The 22119-nt window shown below is 59.7% G+C and overlaps 2 protein-coding genes across 2 annotated transcripts; one reads left to right on the top strand and one right to left on the bottom strand.

Annotated features, from left to right (window-relative positions):
* The first annotated feature begins 377 nt into the window (after nt 1-377).
* On the top strand, nt 378-5109 carry PHOX2A (paired-like homeobox 2a). The gene is made up of 3 exons (XM_012645723.1): nt 378-772; nt 2830-3017; nt 3978-5109. Exons 1-3 carry the CDS (start codon nt 556-558, stop codon nt 4425-4427), a joined length of 855 nt encoding a protein of 284 aa, XP_012501177.1. The 5' UTR covers nt 378-555; the 3' UTR covers nt 4428-5109.
* Nucleotides 5042-20218, bottom strand: INPPL1 (inositol polyphosphate phosphatase-like 1). Its single transcript, XM_012645721.1, has 29 exons — nt 20141-20218; nt 18894-19301; nt 16121-16184; nt 15882-16032; nt 15583-15703; nt 15200-15340; nt 14867-14960; nt 14672-14761; nt 14401-14499; nt 14145-14295; nt 13948-14054; nt 13498-13600; nt 13218-13414; nt 12803-12920; nt 11811-11907; nt 11440-11578; nt 11230-11329; nt 11042-11130; nt 10682-10763; nt 10460-10549; nt 9814-9927; nt 9585-9673; nt 9022-9109; nt 8774-8929; nt 8450-8528; nt 8207-8347; nt 6383-7055; nt 5991-6124; nt 5042-5886 (listed from the first exon to the last, which is right to left on the bottom strand). The coding sequence occupies exons 2-29, from the start codon at nt 19088-19090 to the stop codon at nt 5796-5798; spliced, it is 3795 nt and encodes a 1264-aa protein (XP_012501175.1). The 5' UTR covers nt 19091-19301; nt 20141-20218; the 3' UTR covers nt 5042-5795.
* Nucleotides 20219-22119: the final 1901 nt, after the last annotated feature.

Genomic DNA, 22119 nt, shown 5'->3' with positions numbered 1-22119 from the left:
ATAACTCGGTTATCCGGGCAAATTGAATTAACTTGTTCACACGAGCGCCGCCGGGCCTGCCTTCCCTCCCTTCCGCGGGGCCGCAGGTGGGGAGGCCGGGGAAAGAGGTCGGGACCCTCCTGCCTCGCACGATGTGTAGGGACGGAAGGTCTGGTGCGGATTGGGACAGGATGGGGACTCTGGGGATGGGGTCCTGCGCGTCCCCGCCCCGCACCTCGAGAGCCCTGAAAGGGCGGCAGGGACCCTTCGGGGTGGGGGTCGGGGTGGCTGGGGGCGGGGTCTGGGCCGCCCAGGCCCCGCCCCCGCGGAGCTCGCCCCGCCCCGCCCCCTCCACGGGGTCTTGCACGTTAAAAGGCGCGCGGGCCCGGCCGGGCTGCACTTGCGTTGCACCCGGGCAGAGTGCGGCCGCGACGGGGCGGGCGGACTCTCAGGCGCTCAGAGCCGGCCGCGGGTCCTCGGTGCCTGGCGCTACAACTTCCATCCCGACCTCCACCCGGACCGGGCCCCCGACCCTGACCCGGCCTGGCCCGGCCCCCGCCCCCGCCCCCCGGGCCGATGGACTACTCCTACCTCAATTCGTACGACTCGTGCGTGGCTGCCATGGAGGCGTCCGCCTACGGCGACTTCGGCGCCTGCAGCCAGCCTGGCGGCTTCCAATACAGCCCCCTGCGGCCCGCCTTCCCCGCGGCAGGGCCGCCCTGCCCCGCGCTCGGCTCCTCCAACTGCGCGCTTGGCGCCCTACGCGACCACCAGCCCGCGCCCTACTCGGCAGGTGAGCGCAGCCCCGGCCCAACCCTCCCTCCAAATCCTGCGGAACCCCCGGCCCCATTCGGCAAGTGAATGCGACTGTCCCCCACAGCCGTCCCCATCCTGCCCTGGCCAGACCCTCCAACGCCCGAGAGATCCCCAGTAATACGAGGGATTCCCCTCAGCAGCGATGAGCCCTGCCCTCTCATTCCTCACTTTCCTCTCTCGTGCTGCCAAATCTCCATCCCATGCCCTTTGGGTCAAGGCACTAGATCCCGGGCCCAGCCCCTGGCCCCTCACTAGGCCCTCCCCGCCCCACCTGCAAAGACTGACCACCAAACCTCTCCAAACCCTGTATCCTTGAAAGAGACTCCAGGCTCAGTCCAATCAGACCCCCATCCTTATCACCCCTGTCCCTGGTGATTCGTAACCCATAGCAAGGACCCCTGCAGGCAGCTGCTCTGCCCGGGTGGGAACGTTCCTAGAGCCCTGGCGCCATTAGGCCCCTCCCGCCCTATCTTGGACCCATCCCGCTTGGGCCCAAACCCTTCTGTGCCACCAAAACCAGTTTCCGTAGCCTGCATAAAAGGGGGCCCAGGTCACTGAGCCACTTTCATCTCCCCATTCCCCTGTAGACTCTCCCAGCTAAAGTCCCGCAGTCCAGGCCCCAAGCTCTTTGATCCAAGTCCCTGTCCAAACCCTCAACCTCACTGAGCCTCTTCAGTCATCCCCATCTTTCAGATTAGAGTCCCAGCCTGCCCCACCCAACTCCTTATCTCCTTCCCTTTTGGGAAGACCACCCCGGACCCAAGTAGAGGACTGGGGCCTGGGGTGAGGGGGATAAGTCCCTGGATTTGGAGGATGAGGCCAGAGACTGGAACAGGGTTGGCAGATTGGGCACCCTGGGCCGGGTGATAGGGATTGGGGAAATGGGGACTGGAAATGAGGAGACGGGCTCCAGGGATACAGTGTTCTGAGACCAGGCGAATGCGGATAAGGTACAGAGAGATGGGAGCAGACATGGGAAGACTGGAGACCCTGGGAGAAATAGGGACCCAAGGTTGGGGAGATAGAGATAAGAATCAGGTGATGGGGACCAAGGAAGATCGGAAATAGAAATGAGAAAGACGGGGATAGGAATGGGGTGTTAGAGTCAAGGATTAGGGGATGTGGGGACATGAGGAGAGGGGACAAAGGTGGAGATTGGGGACCCCTGGAGAATATAAAGACCTAAACTGGGGTTAGAGACAGGGATGGGGAGATGGTGTCAGCAGCACTGTCTATGGGGCAGTGGAGACTGGGACGGGTATAGGAAGGGAATAGGGGCAGGGACTGGCTTTGGGGGAGATGGGACACTGGGAGAAGAGGAGCAAAGAGAAGATGGAGGAACTTGGGTGGGGAGAAATAAGAACCCTTCTCAATGGGCACAAAGAGGAGTGGCCCAGAAGGGGAAAGTTAAAGAGAGATTCAGATGGAGGAAAATGAGGAAGAGGAGAGGGGACACCTGGAGAAAAATGGGGACCAGGGACGTGAGACAGGGCTGAGGAAATGAGGCCTGGGAAGGAGAGAGATGGACGGGTAGAGGGGCCAAATCTGTACACAGCAGAGAGCCCGAGGCAGGGCTGGAAGTAGAGCCGGCAAGAGAGTCTCAGTCTGGTGGGGAGACGCGCGACGCTGTTGAGACCTGACAGACATCCAGGGCTAGGGCGGACAGAGCAGGACCTGAAGTCAGGCGGGCAGACGCGCTGAGAGACAGACACACCGAGCGGAGTGTCGGAAGGGAGGGTGGAATGCCGGGAGGTGGAGGGAACATGGCGGGATGGAGGGGGCCCTGGCTGGAGGATCGGATTCTGGTTTTCTCGCGGCGGCTCTCGGGCCCCAGGTCTCCCAGATCCCGGTCGGGTCCGCCTTTATCCCTGTCAGCTCCCTGGAGCAATAGGGAGGACGCTTGGCTCTCGGTTTAGGGACCAGGCTAGGGATCTGGGTGGCGCGCGATTCCCCTGGAGCAGGACACAGCGGCCTGAGCTTGGCCTCTCATTCTCCCCACCCTCGTTGCCCCCGCCCTCCTACACACACCCGTAGTGCCCTACAAGTTCTTCCCGGAGCCGTCGGGCCTGCATGAGAAGCGCAAGCAGCGGCGCATCCGCACCACGTTCACGAGCGCGCAGCTCAAGGAGCTGGAGCGAGTCTTCGCCGAGACCCACTACCCCGACATTTACACGCGCGAGGAGCTGGCGCTCAAGATCGACCTCACTGAGGCTCGCGTGCAGGTGCGTGTATGCATGTGTGTGTAAGGGAGGGTGTGCGCATGGAAGGGGACGTGGAAGGTTAGCGCGCGACATCTGGGGAGCGGACACAGGCAACTGCAGCCTGGAGGCGGGGATGAAGGGCCAGGGGCTAGGGCACAGTCCGGGGATGGTTGGGCAGCCAGAGGAGGCAGCGGAGCCAGGACTTGGAAGCCCTCCGGAGACCGATCTGTTTAGCTTCGTGCTACCTGCCCGTCGATTCCCCGATTTCAGGTCTCCTTCCTGCAGCAGGACATTCAGAAGCCTTGAGAAGCCAGGATAGAGGTGGAATTGGTAGAGGGGGAGCCCCAGGTGACCTCCGGGCCAAGCGTGGAGGAGTGGGAGCGGGCCAGTCAGCACCTTTGGGTCCCCTCCCCAGGCAGCAGCTGTGAAAACCCTGAGGCTGGGCAGCCTGAGCTTGGGTCAGGCGCAGGACCGAAGAGAGCAGGGCCAGGGCGGACTCTGTTGTCTGTCTGTACCAGTCCGCGTACAGATGTTCAGCTGGCCCGCCTTGACTGGAGGCCTTGGACAAAAGAGTTCCTTGGCGCCCTAACCCCCTCTCCACGGCGCTGGGACGCTCCAGGCGGGAAGTCCGGAGCTTCCTAACGGAGGAGATTGGGGGCAGGGCTTAGGGTGAGGAGAGCAGAAGGCAGAGTTAGCTCCAGGAGACCAAGAATACTGGGATCCGCTGGCGAGTGGATCCCAAGGGCAAGAACCTTGGGATGTGGAGGAAGGGGCCAGTGGAGGAGAGGAGAGCGCACAGGGCAACAGGCCGGGGCTCTGGGGGACGAGGGGCCGACTCTGGGAAGGCCGTGGGCCACTCAGACCAGTAATAATCCGGGCTGGTTCTTCCCAGACGGAGGTCTCACCCGCGCCTTGCGGCCCCGGACTGACCCCGTGCCTTCTCTGACGCTGGTCGGAACTGACTGGCCCCTGTGCCCGCAGGTCTGGTTCCAGAACCGCCGGGCCAAGTTCCGCAAACAGGAGCGCGCGGCCAGCGCCAAGGGCGCGGCGGGCGCGGCGGGCGCCAAAAAGGGCGAGGCGCGCTGCTCGTCCGAGGACGACGACTCCAAGGAGTCCACGTGTAGCCCCACGCCCGACAGCACAGCATCGCTGCCGCCGCCACCCGCGCCCGGCCTGGCCAGCCCGCGCCTGAGCCCCAGCCCGCTGCCTGCAGCCCTGGGCTCCGGCCCTGGGCCCGGGCCCGGAGCACAGCCGCTCAAGGGCGCTTTGTGGGCGGGCGTGGCGGGCGGTGGGGGCGGCGGGCCCGGCACGGGCGCAGCCGAACTACTTAAGGCCTGGCAGCCGGCGGAGCCCGGGCCCGGGCCCTTCTCCGGGGTTCTGTCCTCCTTTCACCGGAAGCCCGGCCCCGCCCTGAAAACCAATCTCTTCTAGCCGCCGGCCTCTGGAGACTCTGAGCCTTGCCCCAGAGACGTCCCAGCCCCTCCAGGACCTGACAGTCCCCCCTGTTCCCGGCCGCCAGCCTGGAAGTCCCATCCGTCCCCACTGCCCACAGAGACCCCTAGTTGTGCCCTCCCCAGCTTTGGAGACCAAGTTAGGGCCACTCTCGTCCTCACCCACTCCCACCCAGTAGAGTGCTTTTCACCGGGACCCTCCTCCAGGAGAGCCTAGAGCCCCCTTCCAGCCTGGCCTTCTTTGGATCCGGGATCAAATATCACCTGTCCCTAACAGTGCCCAAACGTGAGATCCTCAAGGAGTGTGGCCCCCTTCCCTGGCTCTACAGCTGGCCGGATCACTCCTTACCTTGGTGACCATGAGTGCCCGCTGCTACACCCCTTGGGCCCATCCACACCGTCCCCACCCCATGCAAAGGCTGGCCCTCGCTGGGATTGTCAGCGGCCTGAGGGTGCCACCGCCAATTCATCCCTTGCGCGTCCCCTCCCATCCCTAGCCGTCTGGCAGAGGGTGAACCTGTTAGAGGAGTGGTGGGGCTGCCTGGGGAATGGGACAGAGTTGTTTTCTTTTTCCTGTTTTTTTGTTCCTTTTCGTTGAAAAACTTGTAATTTATTGAGGTGAGTTTTGCTCAATCCAAATAAAACTTAATTTATTGAAGACATCACACCGGCAACCCTTCTGAGTGCCCAAGGTGGGGATAGGCTGCCTGCAAGAACCCTGTCCCCGGTTACAAGAAACCCCCTGGCCGCTGCATCCCCAGTGCAGGGCAGTATAGACCAGGAGACCGGAAGAACTAAGCAAACTGGTACTTCATGGCCAATATCCTGCCATCCCAACGATCCCAATAATATTAAGATGCCCTTCCTCCCCAAACCCACACAGAAAAGCTTAAATAAACCCCAGCCCGGTCCTAGGGCTATTCCTTCATTTCCGGACGGACACCCCTGCAGTGGGGGTTTGGGGAGGTCCTAGCAGAACTCCTCCCCTGTAGTTCAGGCCCTGCAGAGGGCAGCAAAAACAGAGCTGAAAGTGGGGCCCAGACGTACCCAGCTGGACCCCCACGGACACCCTTGGGGCTGGGGGAGTCCAGAAAAAGAGGACAGCACCAGAGTAACCAGGGTCCTTGGTAACCATGGCAACTGACCTCTGCAGCCCTGGCCCCGCAAGGGGCGGGGCAGGAGACTTTAATTAGAGCATTCCAAGTGATTGGGAGTGGGGAAAGATCCCCAATAAATAGGCAGAGAGGTACTGCCCCGCCCCTTAGACCTTTCCAACCCTGGGGCGATAGCTGGGCCTTCCTAGGGTGGGGAGAGGCGCCGAGTTCGCAGCTTCGAGGTGCCTCCAAGATCACTTGCTAAGCTGCAAGGTGTCCAGCAGGAGGCGCTTGTGAGCCGGGTCCTGCACCCCAGCTTCCTCCAGGTCCTCCTCGGTGATGTCACTGTGGGAATAAAAGAGGCTGAGAGATGAGCTGGGGATTCCTGAGGGCTCCTAGCCCCGCCCCTGGGGCCTGACCCACCCCCGCCGCCTCCAGGCCCGCCCCACCTGAGAAACTCCAGGTCGTCCCAGCCATTGTGCACCAGGCCCTCCTCATAGCGCTCCAAGCCGATGGCCCGCAGCCAGGCACCCATGCCCGCCTCGCCCAGCCCGCTGGCTCGCCCGCCCTGCGGGCATGGAGCCTGAGGAAACAGGGCATGTCACAGGGAGCACTGAGGGTGCCCCCCCAACACCTGCTGACAGCCACATTCTACCGCCTGCTCTTGGGGGAAGGGAGGCAAGGACTGGGGCTGATTCATGTGTCCCCCCAACTCCCCACCGCCTATCTCAGGGCAGAGGGGACACCAGTGAATGCTGAGTAGTGGAGTGAAAAGATAGCATGGTCCATGAGCAGGCACACTCCTCAGGCACACACAGCCAGCCACTGCTAGTCCACACACCTCCTCCGCCACGTCCTCCTGAATGCTCTCTCGGATGCGGGGCGGAGGGAAGCTGAGGGGCCGGCCATAGTCCGAGGGCAGTCCCCGGGGTGGCTGCAGCTCCAGGGGGCTTGGGAGGAGTGCTGAGCGTCCTGGCCCAGCGGGAGCATAATCCACCTCGCTCAGGGTCTTGGCCATCTGCAGCACTGAGCAGGACCGGTCATCTCCACTGGCTACTTCTCCCAGGAAGGTGCTGGTGGGTGAAGGGCTGGGGGGCAGTGGGGGCCTTGGATGGGCCTTGGGAGGTGGTGGGCCTCGAGCCTCACCCGCACTGCGGCCCCGGACCATTGGCCCTGGCAAAGGATCCAGGGTGGCGGGTAGGAAGATGGCTGAGTCTGGCAGTGGTGGGGGTGGAAAGTCTGGAGGGGGGAGTGTGCCCCCAGACTCCTCATCTGATGAACTCCCCTCTCCCACACGAGGGGGCTGGTGGCGCCCAAGCTGTGGAGCAGGCACTGTGATGGCCACTTTGTTCTTGGTGGCAGGTGGGACAGCAGACCTGGCAGGTGAGGGTGGCTCCGGGGGCAGCAGCTGGTGTGGGACCCCTTCAAGGACGTAGTAGGCAGGGTTATTGAAGCTATTCTTGGGTGGAGGGGGTGCCACCCCCTCCGGTTCAGGAGCCCCCTCTGGCTTCAACCTAGGTTTGGGAGCAGGGTAACTAAGTCAGGACCCAGAAACCCAAAGGCAATGGGTAGAGTGGAGGGAAAGCTGGACAGGAGTCAGAAGACAAGGGCCCCTGGTCCTAGACTTTTCACATGACCTTGAACACATCACTCGCCCTCTCCCACCCTTGGTTTCCTCATCTCTAAAGTCAGGAAAAGGGAAGCTTTAAATGAATAATCCTAAACTCTCTTGCCTTACTTAAGATTCTCAAATCTTTTATTACTTTGTAACTATGAAACCTGAGCGTAAATGGGTGAGAACAGAGGTGCCAGAAGACAGGGCACGTACAGCCTCCAAAGAGAGTGACCAGCCAGACTTGGAAAGCCTCTCTAGGCAGCCAAGGTTGATCTACTGAGGAATCGAACTCAGGTCCTCAGGATGATTTTACTCAAGCCTGGGGCTAAAACCCAGGCAGCTGATAACAGCTGAAGATGAGTGAAAAAGCACTAAATTGACCCTAGGAGTTCTTAAATTCAGATGACAATTGGATATAATTAGAAGGCAAGCCTCACTTTCCCAAAGTGTGACACACAGAACACTAGTCCCCCAGGACATTAATAGTCACTACATGGAAAAAAAGTTTCCTGGCCCATTAAGTTTGGGAAACTATATTAAACAAGAGTTGAAAAGAGGTTTCCTTCCTGTCCACATGCTCAGAGCTTTGGCTAATGCTAATGTGCACCGGGAATATCTAAGAAAAGAATCTAGCAAGAAGCATTTCCCAAACTCATTTGACCACAAACCATTTCTAGCCGGTCCTCTTGTAGGATAGAGTTCCACAGAATGCACCTTGGGAAAGCCTGTACCAAGCCACGTGCCTTTTCCAGACAGAAGGCTCAAGCTAGGTCTGTTTACATGGAGGGAACAGTTTTAAAAACAATTTCTAATTCCACTTTTAAAGGGAGAATGGAGAGGAAAGGCTGACTGTGTTCCCTTTGACTCAGAGAGCCACACCTAACAGAGGCCTGGCTGGCCAGAGTGGTCATGGGCATAGGGCCACGGCACCTCCATCTGTGGGGTGGCAGAGCACCCAAACAGCAGATGCTCCCCAGGCTGGCCCTGAGAGCCGAGCATGGTAGTGGACAAAGTAGCGGGGTGAGGGGGACAGCAGGTTCCTCCTCTCACCTGGGGGTCAAGGGCTCCTCCCGGGGAGCTGCTCGGGGTGGGGCTGGGGGCCTCCCAGTTGGTGGCGGTTTCTCTGGTTCTTCAAATAACTTGGACAGTGGGCAGGAGGCCTCCGTGGAGGCTGGCTTGCGGCTCCCTGACCTGCCAGGGGTGCACAGGAGAGCGGAGATGAAGGATGAAGTAGGGCTGACCAAAAGCCCCCAAGGACCCCTTCATGTGACATCCAACACAGCCCAAGCTCACCTGGGCTCCTGGCTGCCTCGGGACACAGAGGGGGCTTTGCTCTTTGCTCCTGCCTCATCCTTGTCGATGCTGATCCACTCTGGGGGGTGAGGTGGGAAGGGAGACTCAGAGGGGACCTGTGCTCCTGAACCCCACAGACAAAGATACCCACTGGGCCTGCCAGTCCCTTCCCCGCTACTCCTCTGGGCAGGCCCACCCCCAGCTGTGGCTGCAGACCCTCCAAGTAGCCCAGGGATTCCACCATGCCCCACCCTGCGTCCTCCCCTCCTAGACCTGTCCACACCCCCATCTCTTGCCCCATACCCCTCCTAACAGAGCCCCCACCGTAGAGCCGCTCACGGGTGCCCAAGCGCTCCGTGGGCACCCGCACCTTCATGGAGCCACGGATGTTGCCCGTCTCCTCGCCTCGGTGGGACAGGAAGGTCAGGAACTGCTGGGCCGTGCTGCCAATCATGGACTTAAGTGCGACCACACACTCCCCTGAGGGGCAGATGGGACAGATCAGCAAATTGCCAAGCCATTCTAGGACCCCACCTGGCTTCCTGTACCCCTCGACTCCCCTCGCCCCTCACCATAGGATTCGTAGCCGTCCATGGACTTGACTGTGAGCAGGAGGTGCTGGTCCTGCAGGTACTCGATGTCAGCCAGGATTGGCTTGAGCTGGGAAGGGGAGAGGCCCAGTGAGGAGCAAAGCCCAATCCCCACCTCTGGCCCCTCCCACGTGCTGCCCTGACACCACTTACCCCCTACCCTCGACTCATGTGGGCTCATTCACACTCAACTCTTAAGGAAGGATCCCAAACCCTTAACACAGAAGACACAGCTGTGCATGGGCCTTTAGCACTTAGCATCACTGTAACTAATTAATTTTCTGTGTCCCCAGTGGCCAAAACAGAACCTGAAATTTAGCAAAGGCTCAAGAGGTATTTGCTGAATGAATGAATGAACAAACTGCACTGTGGTTCCACACTCCCAAATAAAGCAAATGCCCTTATCCTCACTAATGCCAGCCAAACACACACCTGCATTCACGCATGCGCAGAAGCTCTGCCGGCCCCACCCTCCCGCCCAGGCAAGCTCCTCAACATGCTCTTCTGCGGCCCTCTCTGCGCCCGGGCCCTGTCCACAGCCTCACCGTAGGCAGCTGGCGGGAGGACCACTGCACTTTGAGGAAGTTGATGTTGTCACTGCTTTGCGCATCATTCTCGAAGCTCTTCTTGTACTCTGGAGTAGGGATGGGGGACACCCAAGTGAGTACCACCTCTGAGCTTCCGCTCCCCCTAAGTAGAGGGATGGCTGCTCTGGACACCTCCTGGCCTCCCATCACCCTTGGCCCACACCCAGCCCTGGGCCCCGCCTCTGACCCTCTAGGCAGGTGGAGTAGAACTCAATGAAGAACTTGGTGCGGCTGGCTGTCTTCACAATGGCCTCGATGCTCTCAAACTCAATGTAGGCCTGGTCCGAAGTCTTTGAGAGCCCTGAGGGGTATGCGAGGAGGGCAGATAGGAGGGTTAAGAGGGCACGAGAGGATCACAGGAGGAACGGGACAGAGAGGCCCAGCCCTGGGGCTGTGGCAGAGCAGGAGGCAAGGCCAGGAGGGGGCCTCCCCAGTCCCAAGCCCAGATGCTGGATCAGAGCAAAGAGATAACCCAAGGAAGAAAACCCCACAGAAGAGGGAGCTGGGGACCAGAATGCCTATGGGCTTACCCCTCAACAACCTGCCACCCCTCTAGGCACACTCAGTGGCATGTATGTGGCCCCAGGCAGACACAGACAGATATGTATACGCTTATGCATACACACACACACTCATGGGCACACGCCTCTCTTGACAGCCCAGGTGCACAGACGACCTCACACACATTTTCAGAAACACTCCTGCACTCACATGTATACACACCCAAACACACACACACACTTACGCAGAATCAAACCTATGCACATCCTTAGGCCACCACCTGGGCCCACCCAGATGTACACTATATCCACAAGAACATCCAGGACTGTCACCTTTCTTGGAGATGAACTGAGAGGTAACTCCAACCTCAAATGTCCCAAATACAGGGGAGTGGTCACTGGTGACGATGTCATCAGTGCAACCTGGGCAGGGGGGATAGGAATGGGGGCTCAGAAGGAACGTCCCTACTCTCTGCTCCCACCTCCCAAAGTTAGGGCAGAGTCCGGACGGTGACCACCCGGGATCTTCCCTCACCCTGCCCAGGAGGCTCTCACCATAGGAATTGCAGATGATGTGAGTTTCAGGGTAGGATTTCCACAGAATCCGGTCACACCATGACGGCACATTGGTCCGCACCTGGGGCAGGGGTTGGCAGCATGGTCAGAGCAGACAGCTGGGGACTGCTCGGCACGGGCCCCACCCCAGAACTGGGGTGCCCCCACACTTCCGTTACACTGGGCCCCAGCACCCACCTCCCTCCTGGGATCCTCACAACACCAGGATCACCCAAAGGCCTCTGAGGGGGCATGGAGGCTGGAGTGGCGACTGCAGAGGCCCAGACCTTTGACCTCCCACCACTCCTGATTGACTGCTAGGCCTGGGGGCCCCCAAGGCCTATGTCATTCTTGGCTCACCCCAGTTGGCTTCTGCTTGTGCCAGGCATATGTGTCCCGGGAACCCCGCTCATAGCGGTAGGTGGGTGGGAAGGAGATCTCCTCCTCACCTAAGGAAAGTAGGGGACAGGTGGGGTTCAGGGCCCTAAAACCCAGAGATACCACAAGCCCCCTAGCCCTCAGAGACCGCCTGCCAGGCCCACACTCACTGAATCGAAGGAAGACCTTGTGCTTCTCCCGCTCTAAGTTCAGCTGGTCCACCCTGAGCAGGGGCTCGAACTCCTTCCTGCTGATGTAGTTCAGGATTTCCTGAGGTGGGGGACACACAGGCTGGAGATGTCCCTCCTCCTGCACCAGAGCCAGGGTGATAGCCCTTCTCGCCCCCAGTCTCCCTTCCACCAGCAGGGCCCTGCTCACACCTGGATATCCATGTCCAGGCGGTAGTTGAGGTCCCCAAACCAGAAGAGGTGAGTGAAACGCAGAGAGATGTCAAAGGCACTGAGCTGCCGGTCGCCCAGCGAGAGCAGCCGCAGAATGTCCAGGTAGTTCTGGTTCCGCCTATGGTGAGGGGTGGGGATAGGTCCCCAGGGTCAGGAGTCAGTGATAGGAGGAAATGTAAGAAGTCTCTGGGTCAGGATCAGGGTCAGGAACAGACAGACGGTCTTGAGTTGGGATAAGGGAGGGGAAGGGGCTCTCTGGGGACAGGGATGTAGGAGGGCCATGCACTGGGACGTGGGAGAAGGAACAGGTCTCAGGTGAATAGGGGATGGGTGTAAAGGGACCCCCTCACCGAGCAGTCTTCTCATTTCCCGAGGTGAGATGACAATTCACAAAGCCAAATGAGGTGCCATTGAACATGAAGGAGACTCCCACAGCTCCCTTGTTCCCTGTCAGGGCAAGCAAGAGAGGAAGGCCTGGGTCACCCTCAGAGGACTCCCAACTCTTCCCCCCTGCCCCTCAAAGCAGCAGCGAGAGGATCCTCCCTACCCACCCCCCAGACACTATGAGGCAGGCAGGCCCCTGAACACACACCCACACCTTCCCGGGGGACCCCCTGGGGCACACATGGTCCATCTGGACGGCCTGAGTTTGCTGGTGTGTGTGAGCAGAGCCCCTGGAGATCACAGGAGATCCCAAGGGTGAAACCGAAAGGCCCTGCAGATCCTGATCTGTCTGGGGGAGCAAGCCAGGCGGCCTGGGCACTGGGTCTGGCTCCACCTCTTACTTGCTGTGTGGCCTTCGACAGGTTACTCAGCCACTCTGGGTTTGAGTTTTATTGTCTATGCAAAGGGGTAACTGTCCTAGCTTTGCCTTCCTGGTGGGACCAGAAGAGATTTAGAGTATGAATATGCTTTTCCTTTTTTTGAAACAGAGTCCTGATCTGTTGCCCGGGCTAGAGTGTCATGGTGTCAGCCTAGCTAACAGCAATCTCAAACTCCTGGCTCAAGTGATCCTCCTGCCTCAGCCTCCCGAGTAGCTGGGACTACAGGCACCTGCCACCACACCAAATTTTTTCTAATTTTAGTAGAGATGGGGTCTCGCTCTTGCTCAGGCTGGTCTCGAACTCCTGACCTCAAGCGATCCTCCCACCTCGGCCTCCCAGAGTGCTAGGATTACAGGCATGAGCCACTGAGCCTGGCCCTGAATATGCTTTTCGAAGTTCAGAGTGCCTTATATACGGGGAGGCTGAGACCACCTAAAAGGGGAACCTCCAGGGCTAGAGAGGAAGCAGGAGACACGGACAGAGGGATCCCACCACCCTCCATAGCCCGACCTGCTTACCCAGGGTGTTGGCAATGCCAGTCTTCACACTGGACGTACTGACATGGCTGATGCGGTTCTCGTGCTCTGGCTTGACCAGCACGGCCACCTTGATGTTCCACAGTGACTGCATGGCAATCTGGGTAGAAGGTGCAGGGTCACCCCTGCCCTGGGGCACCCACTGTCTGCATTCCCCCCGGCCTACGGTATAAGACTGTTCTGGCCACCATAGGGTAAGGTTTGCTACCCCTCTTCCTGAGGAACCAGAGAGAAACAGTCCCTCCCATGGCATGAAGGATTCAGGGTAGATCTCTCAGAGGATATGCCCAGGGACCAGAGGGAAAGCCAGTCAGGCCAGGGTCGCCCATGAAGTCAAACAGGATAATTTGAGGGTAGTGTGTGAGGACAGGGGACTGGACAAGATGACCCCTCTCACCGGACGGTAATCCAGATCTGTGAGCTCCTTGAGGCCCCCGCGCAGCAGGTCCAGCCACTCACGGTCGCCCACTGAGTTCTCCTGGGTCCCAAAGACATAGATGTCATGGGGTATGGTCACAGTGACCTCGTCCAGGGTCTTCCCCAGACCCTTTGATGTGAACCAGGATGTCACGTTTTTCGGAGGTGGCACACTTCCTGGAGGTGAAGGGGAAGGGGGGTGTCAGGCCTAGGCCCTGGGGCCATCCCTCTCTCCCACCCAGCCCCAGCCCGGGCCTGACCCATGTTCCAGGTGCCTATGAAGACAGAGATCATGTCGGGCTCGTCCTGCTTAGAGTGCTTGTTCTTCATGAGCTGCAGCAGCTGGCAGAAGGCCTCCCGCTTCTGGGGACAGCAGCCAGTCAGGGGCAGGTAGGCAGCCAGGACCCCACGCCCCACCCCCGGCCACCAGAGATACCCTGCTAGATGGCAAGTAGCACGAGGGGAGGGTCGTGCCTGATGGGCTCACTACCGTCTACCCACTGCTCAAGCGTGTAACAGGTGCTGGTAAATGTTCATCGAGTGAATATTTGAATCCATCCTCAGGCTACACATTCTCTACCCTGCCAGACCTGCCCCACCAGGAGGGATGACATGCCTACATCACGTGTTCCCTCTCTTCGCGAGCAATGGGACGCACCCATCTAGGGACCCCTGTACCCTCCAATGGCCTGGCCCACCCTGCCGCTCACCCGCGCGCTGACGAAGATGAAGTCCTTGCGCTGGGTCCGGTCCTTCTCCTTCTCAAACACTACGCCCAGCTTGTTCTGGACACGCTGGGACTTGATGAGCTGGCGGACTAGGGCACGGACGACAGGTCACACAGGCCTGCGCCCCTCAGCTGGGGGCTCCGCCCTGCCCACCTCTCCCAGGTCTAGCCCCGGCTCACTGCGGTCGTGCGTGAAGGTTGTCCAGTCCTCCTGAGACTCCCGCTGTCTCCGCAGCAGCACCAGCCGCCCACCCTCCACGTCCACGCTCAGTGTGAACTTCTGTGACTTGCCGATCTTGGTGAGGTCACCCAGGGTCACATCCAGCTTCACCTGCAGGCCAGGAGGTGGGAAGGCTGCTGACAAGACCTTGGGGCAGACAGCACCTGCTTCACCTCCAATGTCCCTGTGCCCCTTGAGACCCTAGCTGCCACGCACCTCAAAGGCCTGCACAGGGATGGTCTTGGCCTTTCGTGTGGACGGCTGCAGCGGAGCCGGAGGTGCTGTGGAGCTCATGTCCTGCAGGGCCTTCAGGGCCTGGAGGGGGCAAGGGCAGGGTGCAGTCAGGGGACACACTGAGGGCTGGGGCGGTGGGGGGCATGGCTGATGTTGGGGTCAATGTTAAGCTGTAGCTTCAGGGTTGAGATCAGTGCTAGGCCAGTGACAGTGGTCAGCAAGTGGGGGGGCCAGAGGTCAGGAGTCAGGCCACCTTCTTCTGGATGCCAGACAAGAAGTCCTTTAGCACTGACAGCTTCAGCACTAGGCTCTCTAGTTCCTGCTCCCCAGTCTGTGGCAGGTTCTAGGGGGAGAAAGAATGAGTCCTGCACATGAGTCCCCTAAGCAGAAGCCCTCACCCAGCCCCAGACAACGAACCCACCGCCCAGAGGTCTCCCTACAGTCCCACCTGCTGCTGCAAAAGGCGGGTCACCATGGGCGAGCTCTGCTGGTCAAACACCTTGGACAGGATCTCCAGGCCTGACAGGACTTTATCCACCTCACTAGGGGAGACATCAGGTCAGAAGAGCTCCCCACCCTGACCTAAGTATAGGGAAGGGGTGCTGAATGTGTAGCCTCTCTCTTCACCACGCGGATAAAAGGGGACAGGTGAGGAAAAGTCAGGAGGCAATGGCGAGTTTACCGTTCAGGGTCAGAGGTCAGGGCATCTGTGCAGCAGGGGAGAGGATAAGCACAGGTCAGAGGTAAGGGTATAGTGCCTGGGGGTGGATGTTCCAGATACCTGTGCAGCCTCCGGCAGGAAGTGGCGAGGGTGCGGGTGAGGTGAGGCAGGTTGCTGGCTCCGCCCCGCACAGCCTCCAGGTCCAGCCCGTAGCTACCCTTCAGGTACTCATGTGAGATGGTGCTCAGCCCATTGGGAGCACTTCAGGGAGGGGTTAAGAGGTCAGTGGATGTCCTGCTGACCTGTCCCAGGACCCTCACCCCACCCCTAGAGGGAACAGTACTAGTGGCAATCAGAACGGGATGGATCAGGGTATCTGCCTCTGGGCTGAGATGGGATGAGGGTCCCTGGTCGGGGCTTAGGAGGTCTCCCCATCTTTGGTAGGGAAACAGTTCTTCGAGGAGAAAGGGACTTCCTGCTCAGTGGAGGGGGTGGGGTCTCACCTCTCGGCAGCTGGAGTTGTAGGAGTCTCGGAGGCTGGCAGGGGGCTGCTGGGCCCCACTGGGGCAGAAATGCTGGTGGAGCCAGAGCGCGGAGGTAGCGGGGGCTTCTCATCCTCCCCATCTGTGGACAGCGGTCAGTTTTGGTCTCTTGCCCTCAGGGGAGCATGGGGCATGCCATGACTGTCGGTGACTTCCATGGAAAGGGGTAAAGGCATTGGGAAGTGGGGGACAGGAAGAGGCATGTAGAGTCAGGGCGGCAGCAAGGAAGGGATCTGCACACTGTGCACCCGGAGCAGTACCTGAGGCATCGCGGTCGTCTGGCGGGTCTGGCTCTCGCTCCCCCTCTACAGGCAGCAGCAGGGCGCACACAAGGCCCTGGTTGGGCTGGGTGTATAAGCCGATGAGCTCGCCCAGGGTCTGGAAGCGGCGCACTGGCACACCCTGCGAGGTCTGTGGGCAGCAAGTGTGGGAGGAAGGGTCAGCCAGCAGGGGTGCCCTACACTGGGTCAAGGTCAGGGTCAGGGGCCCACCCTCCTACCTGCACAGCCAAGAAGTCTTCACCATCAGGCAGAATTCGATATGTGTGCACATGCTTCTGATACCTGATGGCAAGGAAGGGTCGGAATCTGTCACCCCCAGGCTGGGCTCAAAGCACCCCCTCCTCTTGCCACCAGGTTCAACCCCCCAGCCTCCTCAGCTTGGTTTCCTAAAACCACTTTCCCAGGCTACACAGGGTTAACGATGGGGCCAGTCCACTTCCACCCTCCTAGTGTTGCCAGCAAGAGCAGGAATGACCAGAACACCCGCCCCCCAAGACCTACATAGACTCCACACCCACCACAGGGCCCGGGAAGCAACAGGCAGCCCTTTTGCGGCCTCCACAGCTGTCTAAACAGCCCCTTTGGGCTGTGGTACCAGTCTGGGCCCCCCGCCAGAGTAGGAGTCCTCAGAAGCCTGGTTAGCCTGTTTGCACACACGGGTGATGCACTAACGTGTGCGTGCACCTCCTGTGTTTACATTAGCGTCTGGCTCTGCTGGATTGGGTGTATACGGGACAGTTTTGCTGGGGAGTGTGGGTGCATCACTCTAGGCCTTTCCCCCTTCCCCAGACACCAGGAAATTGGGATGACCCAAAGGGGCCCCCATGGGAGACCTGGGCCTCTAGAAGCCCCAAGCCAAGGGTGCTGACAGACAGCAGCAACAGCTGAGCAGGTGACAGCTGAACCAGGCGCACGCTTGATGGGGGATGGAAGGTGTGCCTCCCCAAGGAGTCACCCAGGCCTGAGTGTGTTGGGCAGGAAGGGGGTGTTGCTACCAAAGAGGACCAAATGCCTATTGAGGAGACTCCACACCTTGGCCACAGGGCCATCCCCTCCCCTTAAGTAAGCCCCCTTCAGGGGCTCTCCTGCTGCTTACGCAGGTAGGTATCTGTGTGTGACTGGCATGTTAGTTTGTGGACTATGGGTCTGTGTATGTAACAATAGCATATCATTAACTGAATTCTGTCTCTGTGACAAGCTGGGTAATCAGTATCTATACATCTCATTTACTTCTCACATTTCACAGCAGATATTTTTATTATCCCCATTCCCCAGCTGAAGAAACTGAGGCTAGAAAAGGAAAGGTGATTTGCTTAAGGTCACAGGGCAAGCAAAAAGCAGAGCTGGGAGTTTAAACCACGGCAGAGGTGAGGCCCCATATGCCTGCCTGCTGGTCAGATTGCCAGTGCCTGACAGGGCAGGGGTGTGTCTTGAATGCTATCCATGTGTATGCGGGTGTGCTCACAGGTAAGCAAGTTTGTGTTTGCTCAGGAAATTTAGGAAATGGCCTATTTCTGCTCCTTACCCCTAGACTCCTGAGATGCAAAGCTGAGGCCCCATATATAGACAGACCCCCTCACCCCATTCATACCCTCCCCTGGCGATGGAGCCAGGATTCTCCCCCTCCTGGGACAATAATGCTCCTCACCCAGACACAGGCTCCAGCTGTCCCCCTCCCACTCAGCAGCTGACCTAGCACCTGCCTCCTTCCCCTCCCTAATTAGGGGGCTGGGAGGCAGGGCTCCCAGGATATTCATGTGCCTGTGCTGTCCTGAATCAGTCTCCCCCTACTGGGCCTCAGACTTGAAGCATCAGCTGAGACTTATAGGGCCCCTTCCTCAGCAGGTCACCTGCCTAGGCCAGAGTTTCTCAACCTCTGTACTACTGACATTTTGGACTGCATACTTCTTTGTTCTGGGGACTGTTTTGTGCACTAGAGAATGTTTAGCAGCACCCCTGGCTTCTATCTACTAGATGCCAACAGCGCCATCCTAGTTATGACAATAAAAATATCTCCCTTGGTCTAGGCCAATGCATTCCCCAAAGATGTCAGGAGGACAAAGGGGTGAGGAGGGGACAGAGGGCCAGCGGTTTGGGAGGAGGCTCTCAGGAGTAGGGAAGAACATAACTACATCTAAACACAGCAGCCCCTCACAGACTCCCACCCACTACTACCCACTCCAGAGGCCCACGGAAGCCCATTCAGAGTCAGACTGCAAGGCAGGGGACAGGTCAGGGTGAAGACTGCAAAACTGAGAGTGCTAACTCGCCCCAACACCACTACCACACACACAGGTGACACCTACAGCCACAGGACCCAGCCTACTCAGGGAAGTGGCAAGTCTAGTTCTACTCTCAGCACTCATAGCTCAGGGCTAAAGCAGCCAGATAACCAGGGCTCAAGCCCAGAGCCAAGCCACTCTCACTCACTTATTGATTCATGACATAATGATATGTATGGTCCAGTACAGCCTCACCCCTGCCTCCCCAAGCCTTCCTCTCACCAACCACCCACATCACCGCTAGCCATACACAGCCAGGCAGAACCCAAGAGCACAGAAAGGAGCCCTCCTCACACACCCCCATCAGTCCCTCTGGCCCAACTCCAGCCCCTGCCCAACACTCAGACACTCCATCCCTACACAGACAGAACTGCAGGCATGGTGGAATGCACATCCTGACCCTTGCATCCCTTCTACCTGGAGCATGCCTGAGGGGATCTGCCTGCATTTTCCCCCATCACTGCCAGCCTGGCTGCAGAACCCCATCCTCTGCCCTCAAGGCCCCTGAAAGTGCCCCCAGACACACAGCAGGAAGGAAGTGCCCCCCTGCATCCTTCCTCAGCCCCAGGATAAAGCCAAGGCCCCTACTCTGGTGGAGGCAGGGCTGGCGTCTCACCGGCAGTCACCCCAACCCGGGCCCTCCCCACCCACTGAACTCCGGGCCGTGTCCCCGCTCCCCCATGCCCGCTCGCCCGCCTGCTCCACTCACAGGACGCAGAGTGCAAAGGCCCCTGCCACGCTCTCACTGTCTCGGACCAGGAAGCTGCCATCGCGGCCAGCCCGAGCCAGCAGCTCCTCCGCGGCAGCACGGCTCAGGTCACGGTGGTACCAGGCGGGGGCCGGGCTACCCAGCGCGCCCCCGAGCCCCGCGCCCCCTGGGCACGGCACCCCGCACGCCGAGGCCATGGCCCGCGCAGCGCTCAGCGCCGCCCGCACCCGCCGCCCCACGCCATCGGCCCCGGGACACTCGGGGCTGAAGCTGGGGCCGGGCCCGGGTCCCAGGCCTGAGGATCCGAGGGCTGGAGAGAGCCGGGGATCGAGGCTCCCCGCTCCGCCGTGCAGGCCGCCTGGTTCGCCGCGCAGCCGCCGCCGCCGCCGCCTGCAGCGCCGGCCTCAACTTGAAGAGAAAGAAAAGTTTGTTCAGAGGTGGCGGGGGAGGGGCGGGAGCGCAGCGCAGCGCCAGGCGGCTGGCCCCCTCCCCCTCCGCTCGGCCCATGGCCCAGACCGCCCCTGCCCCCAACCTCTTCCCGCGGGGATGATGCCCCACATTCCCGCAGGGGCAGACACCTTCGGACCCCACAATGATCCTGCCCCCCACCACCAACTCGAAGAGGTCCAATCTCCAAGCCCCCTTTAAAGTCCAAGTCTCCCCATTCTGCGTCCCAACACTTCGGGGTCCCGGCACCCCCTGCAGAATCCAGCCCTCTTCAATACTCTCAATGATATGACCCCTAACCCCCATAAAGGTCTCATTCCACACTTTCCACTCGGCCCCCGTACAGCCTCTCTGGATCGGGCTTCCCCAAACCCGGGAAGGATCCAGGATGGACCTCTCCTCCTTCTCTCCCCTCCATCCAAGCGGGCAGGACCCCCAACTACGGTGAAATTCACCCCCTCTTAGATCTGAACCCCCAACTCCACCGGTCTCTTCCCTGACAAATCCCACGGGGGAATCCCCTCCATGGAGTTCCGAACTCCCACACACCGCAGACGGGGTCCAATGTCCTGGAGCCCCTCACGTACAGTCCCCGGCAGTCCCTCCCAGCCCGGCAGAGCCCTTCCCCCTCTCGGCCAAGTTCCCTGGCACCACCCCCTACACTCGCAGGCCGGGGCCTGGAGGGGTTTAGTAGTCCGAGACGAGAAGGCTCCCCCTTGCCCATCCAGAAGAAAGTTCCCTCAAATCCCCCGGTTCCCGACCTCTCCTCAGAGCCCTGGCCGCCCCATGCAGACCCCCACCTCCGGGGCTGCTCCCGCGCCCCCTTCCCCGGGGAAGCGGCCCTGGACTCTCGGCGGCCACTTAAGATGGCCATCCGCCGCCGCCGCCGCAACCCCCGCCTTCCGCCCCGCCCGCCGCCCCGCCCCCGCGGCTCCCTGGGGATCCGGGGGTAGCACCCGCGCCCCGCCTTGGCCTGACCCGCCGAGCGACCTCGGGCAAGTCACAGCCCTCACTGAGCCTCGGCTTCCCGCTCTGTAAAATGGGGATAATGTTACGAAGGCAGGCTCCGTGCGGCTGTGCTTGTAAAGCGCCCGGCACAGGGCCTGGCATCCAGCCGGCGCTCCCGAACGGCGGCTATTTTTATTATTAATTAAGGAGTAAGGAAAGTGACAGCTGTGTAAACTGTAAAGCGCGGCTGCGGAACGAACGGGTATTATTAGCACCCGCCCCCGCCCCAGCTACTCCCTCCAAGTCAACAAACTTGCGCCTCCGTGGGCCGGACGCCGAGCGAGGCGCTCCCGCGGCAGGGCGCACTCCGACGCCCCTCGCCCTCCTACCCTCCCGCGGTGGGCGGAAGGGGAGGCGGCCGCCGCGAAGGGGGAGGAGTCCACGGAAGGGTCTGGCCCACCCCCTCCCAAAAAAGACCTAGCCGGTGGCAGCGTCTCCTGGGAGTCCTCTTCCTGCCCCGCCCCTCCGCCCCTGGCTCCTTAAAGGCGCAGGCCTCCGGCCCCGCGCCCGCTGCCGCCAACTCCTGGGCCGCTGTAGGAGGATCCCTTTAACCTGGGCGAGAACTTTCACTTTGCTAAATTAAACCTGTTGGTGGAGCCCCTGGCAGTCCCGAGGAGCTCCTTCCTCTATTTCACCTGTGCATTGGCTTAACCCAGCCGGAACAAAGCCTGGGACTTGGAGGGGGCTCTGTGAGGCCTTCCACACTAGATAAATAGAATAACTAGGAGATCCACCCACCCACTAAACAGTGCCTCCAGATCCTGCCGGGAGCCCAGTAACTCATCCTCCAATCTGTGTCCAACTTCCCCCGTCGGTCACCTTGTGGTATGAGGGAAGGTGAGCACTGTGTGAGGGCAATCCGTAGTGTCGGAGGAGAGACCTGGACTAGGAGGCTGCACATCTGAGTTCCAGTGCTAGCTGGGCTACCCACTTGCTGGGGTGTTCTTAGACAGGTACGTACCTGTGCCTCTCTGGGGACCATTGCAGTAGGAGTGTGGAGACATGGCGGGAGACCTGGAGACCAACTCGGGCCCAGCTCCTGAGGGCTGTGAAAAGACAGAGCAACCCTCCAAGATAGGCAGATCTACCAACCCCAGGAGAGGACAAAGGTGCCAGAGGCTTCTGCCCCTGGGAAGCCCCTAAGGGTTCCTAACCCTCTTCCAGCCACACCTCCAGGACACAGGAGCACTGGACAAGTTCTCCAGGAATACCCCAGACTGCCCTCTCCAATTGGCTCTCTTCTTCCTCTGAGGGTCCCAAGCCCCAACTCTGCCGCTTCAATTCACATCATGTTAGCCAGTGTGAATTTTTTTCATCCCCCTCGGAGTTCAGATCCTTTCCTGTACTCCCATTCCCAGCTTTCCTGTTGCAGAGCTGAACACAGAGCCAGGCAGACAAAGGCATGGGAAAAAGAGGGTTGCTTGAAGACCAATATAAATAAGAAGTTCTGCACCTGGCTCTCATTTGAGGCTACAGGGGCAACAGGATCCCTGAGGACTATTAATGTGCAGGCACTGGGCGCACTTGCTTTCTAGGCAACAGCTCCTTTTCATTTCACAACCCTGAGGGACGAATTATTATCCTCATTTTATTGAAGAGGAAACTAAGGTTTAGAGCAGAGTAACAACTATGTCACTTTCACATAATAAGTAGCAGAGCTGAGATTCAAACACAGGTCTTGTTGCTGTAATCATAAGGAATCCAGAAGCTATGGAATCTGTCTCCTGTCCTACAAACTCAAACTGAAATAATTCATCAAACATGGACATGT

The sequence above is a fragment of the Propithecus coquereli genome, unplaced genomic scaffold, assembly GCF_000956105.1.
Source record: "Propithecus coquereli isolate 6110/MARCELLA unplaced genomic scaffold, Pcoq_1.0 Scaffold235, whole genome shotgun sequence".
Classification (NCBI taxonomy): domain Eukaryota; kingdom Metazoa; phylum Chordata; class Mammalia; order Primates; family Indriidae; genus Propithecus; species Propithecus coquereli.
This window is presented reverse-complemented; position numbering and strand designations above follow the sequence as displayed.

Bases quoted from the DNA above. Each gene is read 5' to 3' on its own strand.
- PHOX2A (XM_012645723.1), top strand. From the start codon at position 556: ATGGACTACTCCTACCTCAATTCGTACGACTCGTGCGTGGCTGCCATG. The intron at 773-2,829 runs GTGAGCGCAGCC...ACACACCCGTAG, and splicing joins GCCCGCGCCCTACTCGGCAG to TGCCCTACAAGTTCTTCCCG. The intron at 3,018-3,977 runs GTGCGTGTATGC...CTGTGCCCGCAG, and splicing joins TCACTGAGGCTCGCGTGCAG to GTCTGGTTCCAGAACCGCCG.
- INPPL1 (XM_012645721.1), bottom strand. From the start codon at position 19,090: ATGGCCTCGGCGTGCGGGGTGCCGTGCCCAGGGGGCGCGGGGCTCGGG. The intron at 16,033-16,120 runs GTAGGAGGGTGG...TGCTGCCCACAG, and splicing joins AAGACTTCTTGGCTGTGCAG to ACCTCGCAGGGTGTGCCAGT. The intron at 5,887-5,990 runs GTGGGGCGGGCC...TTATTCCCACAG, and splicing joins GACGACCTGGAGTTTCTCAG to TGACATCACCGAGGAGGACC.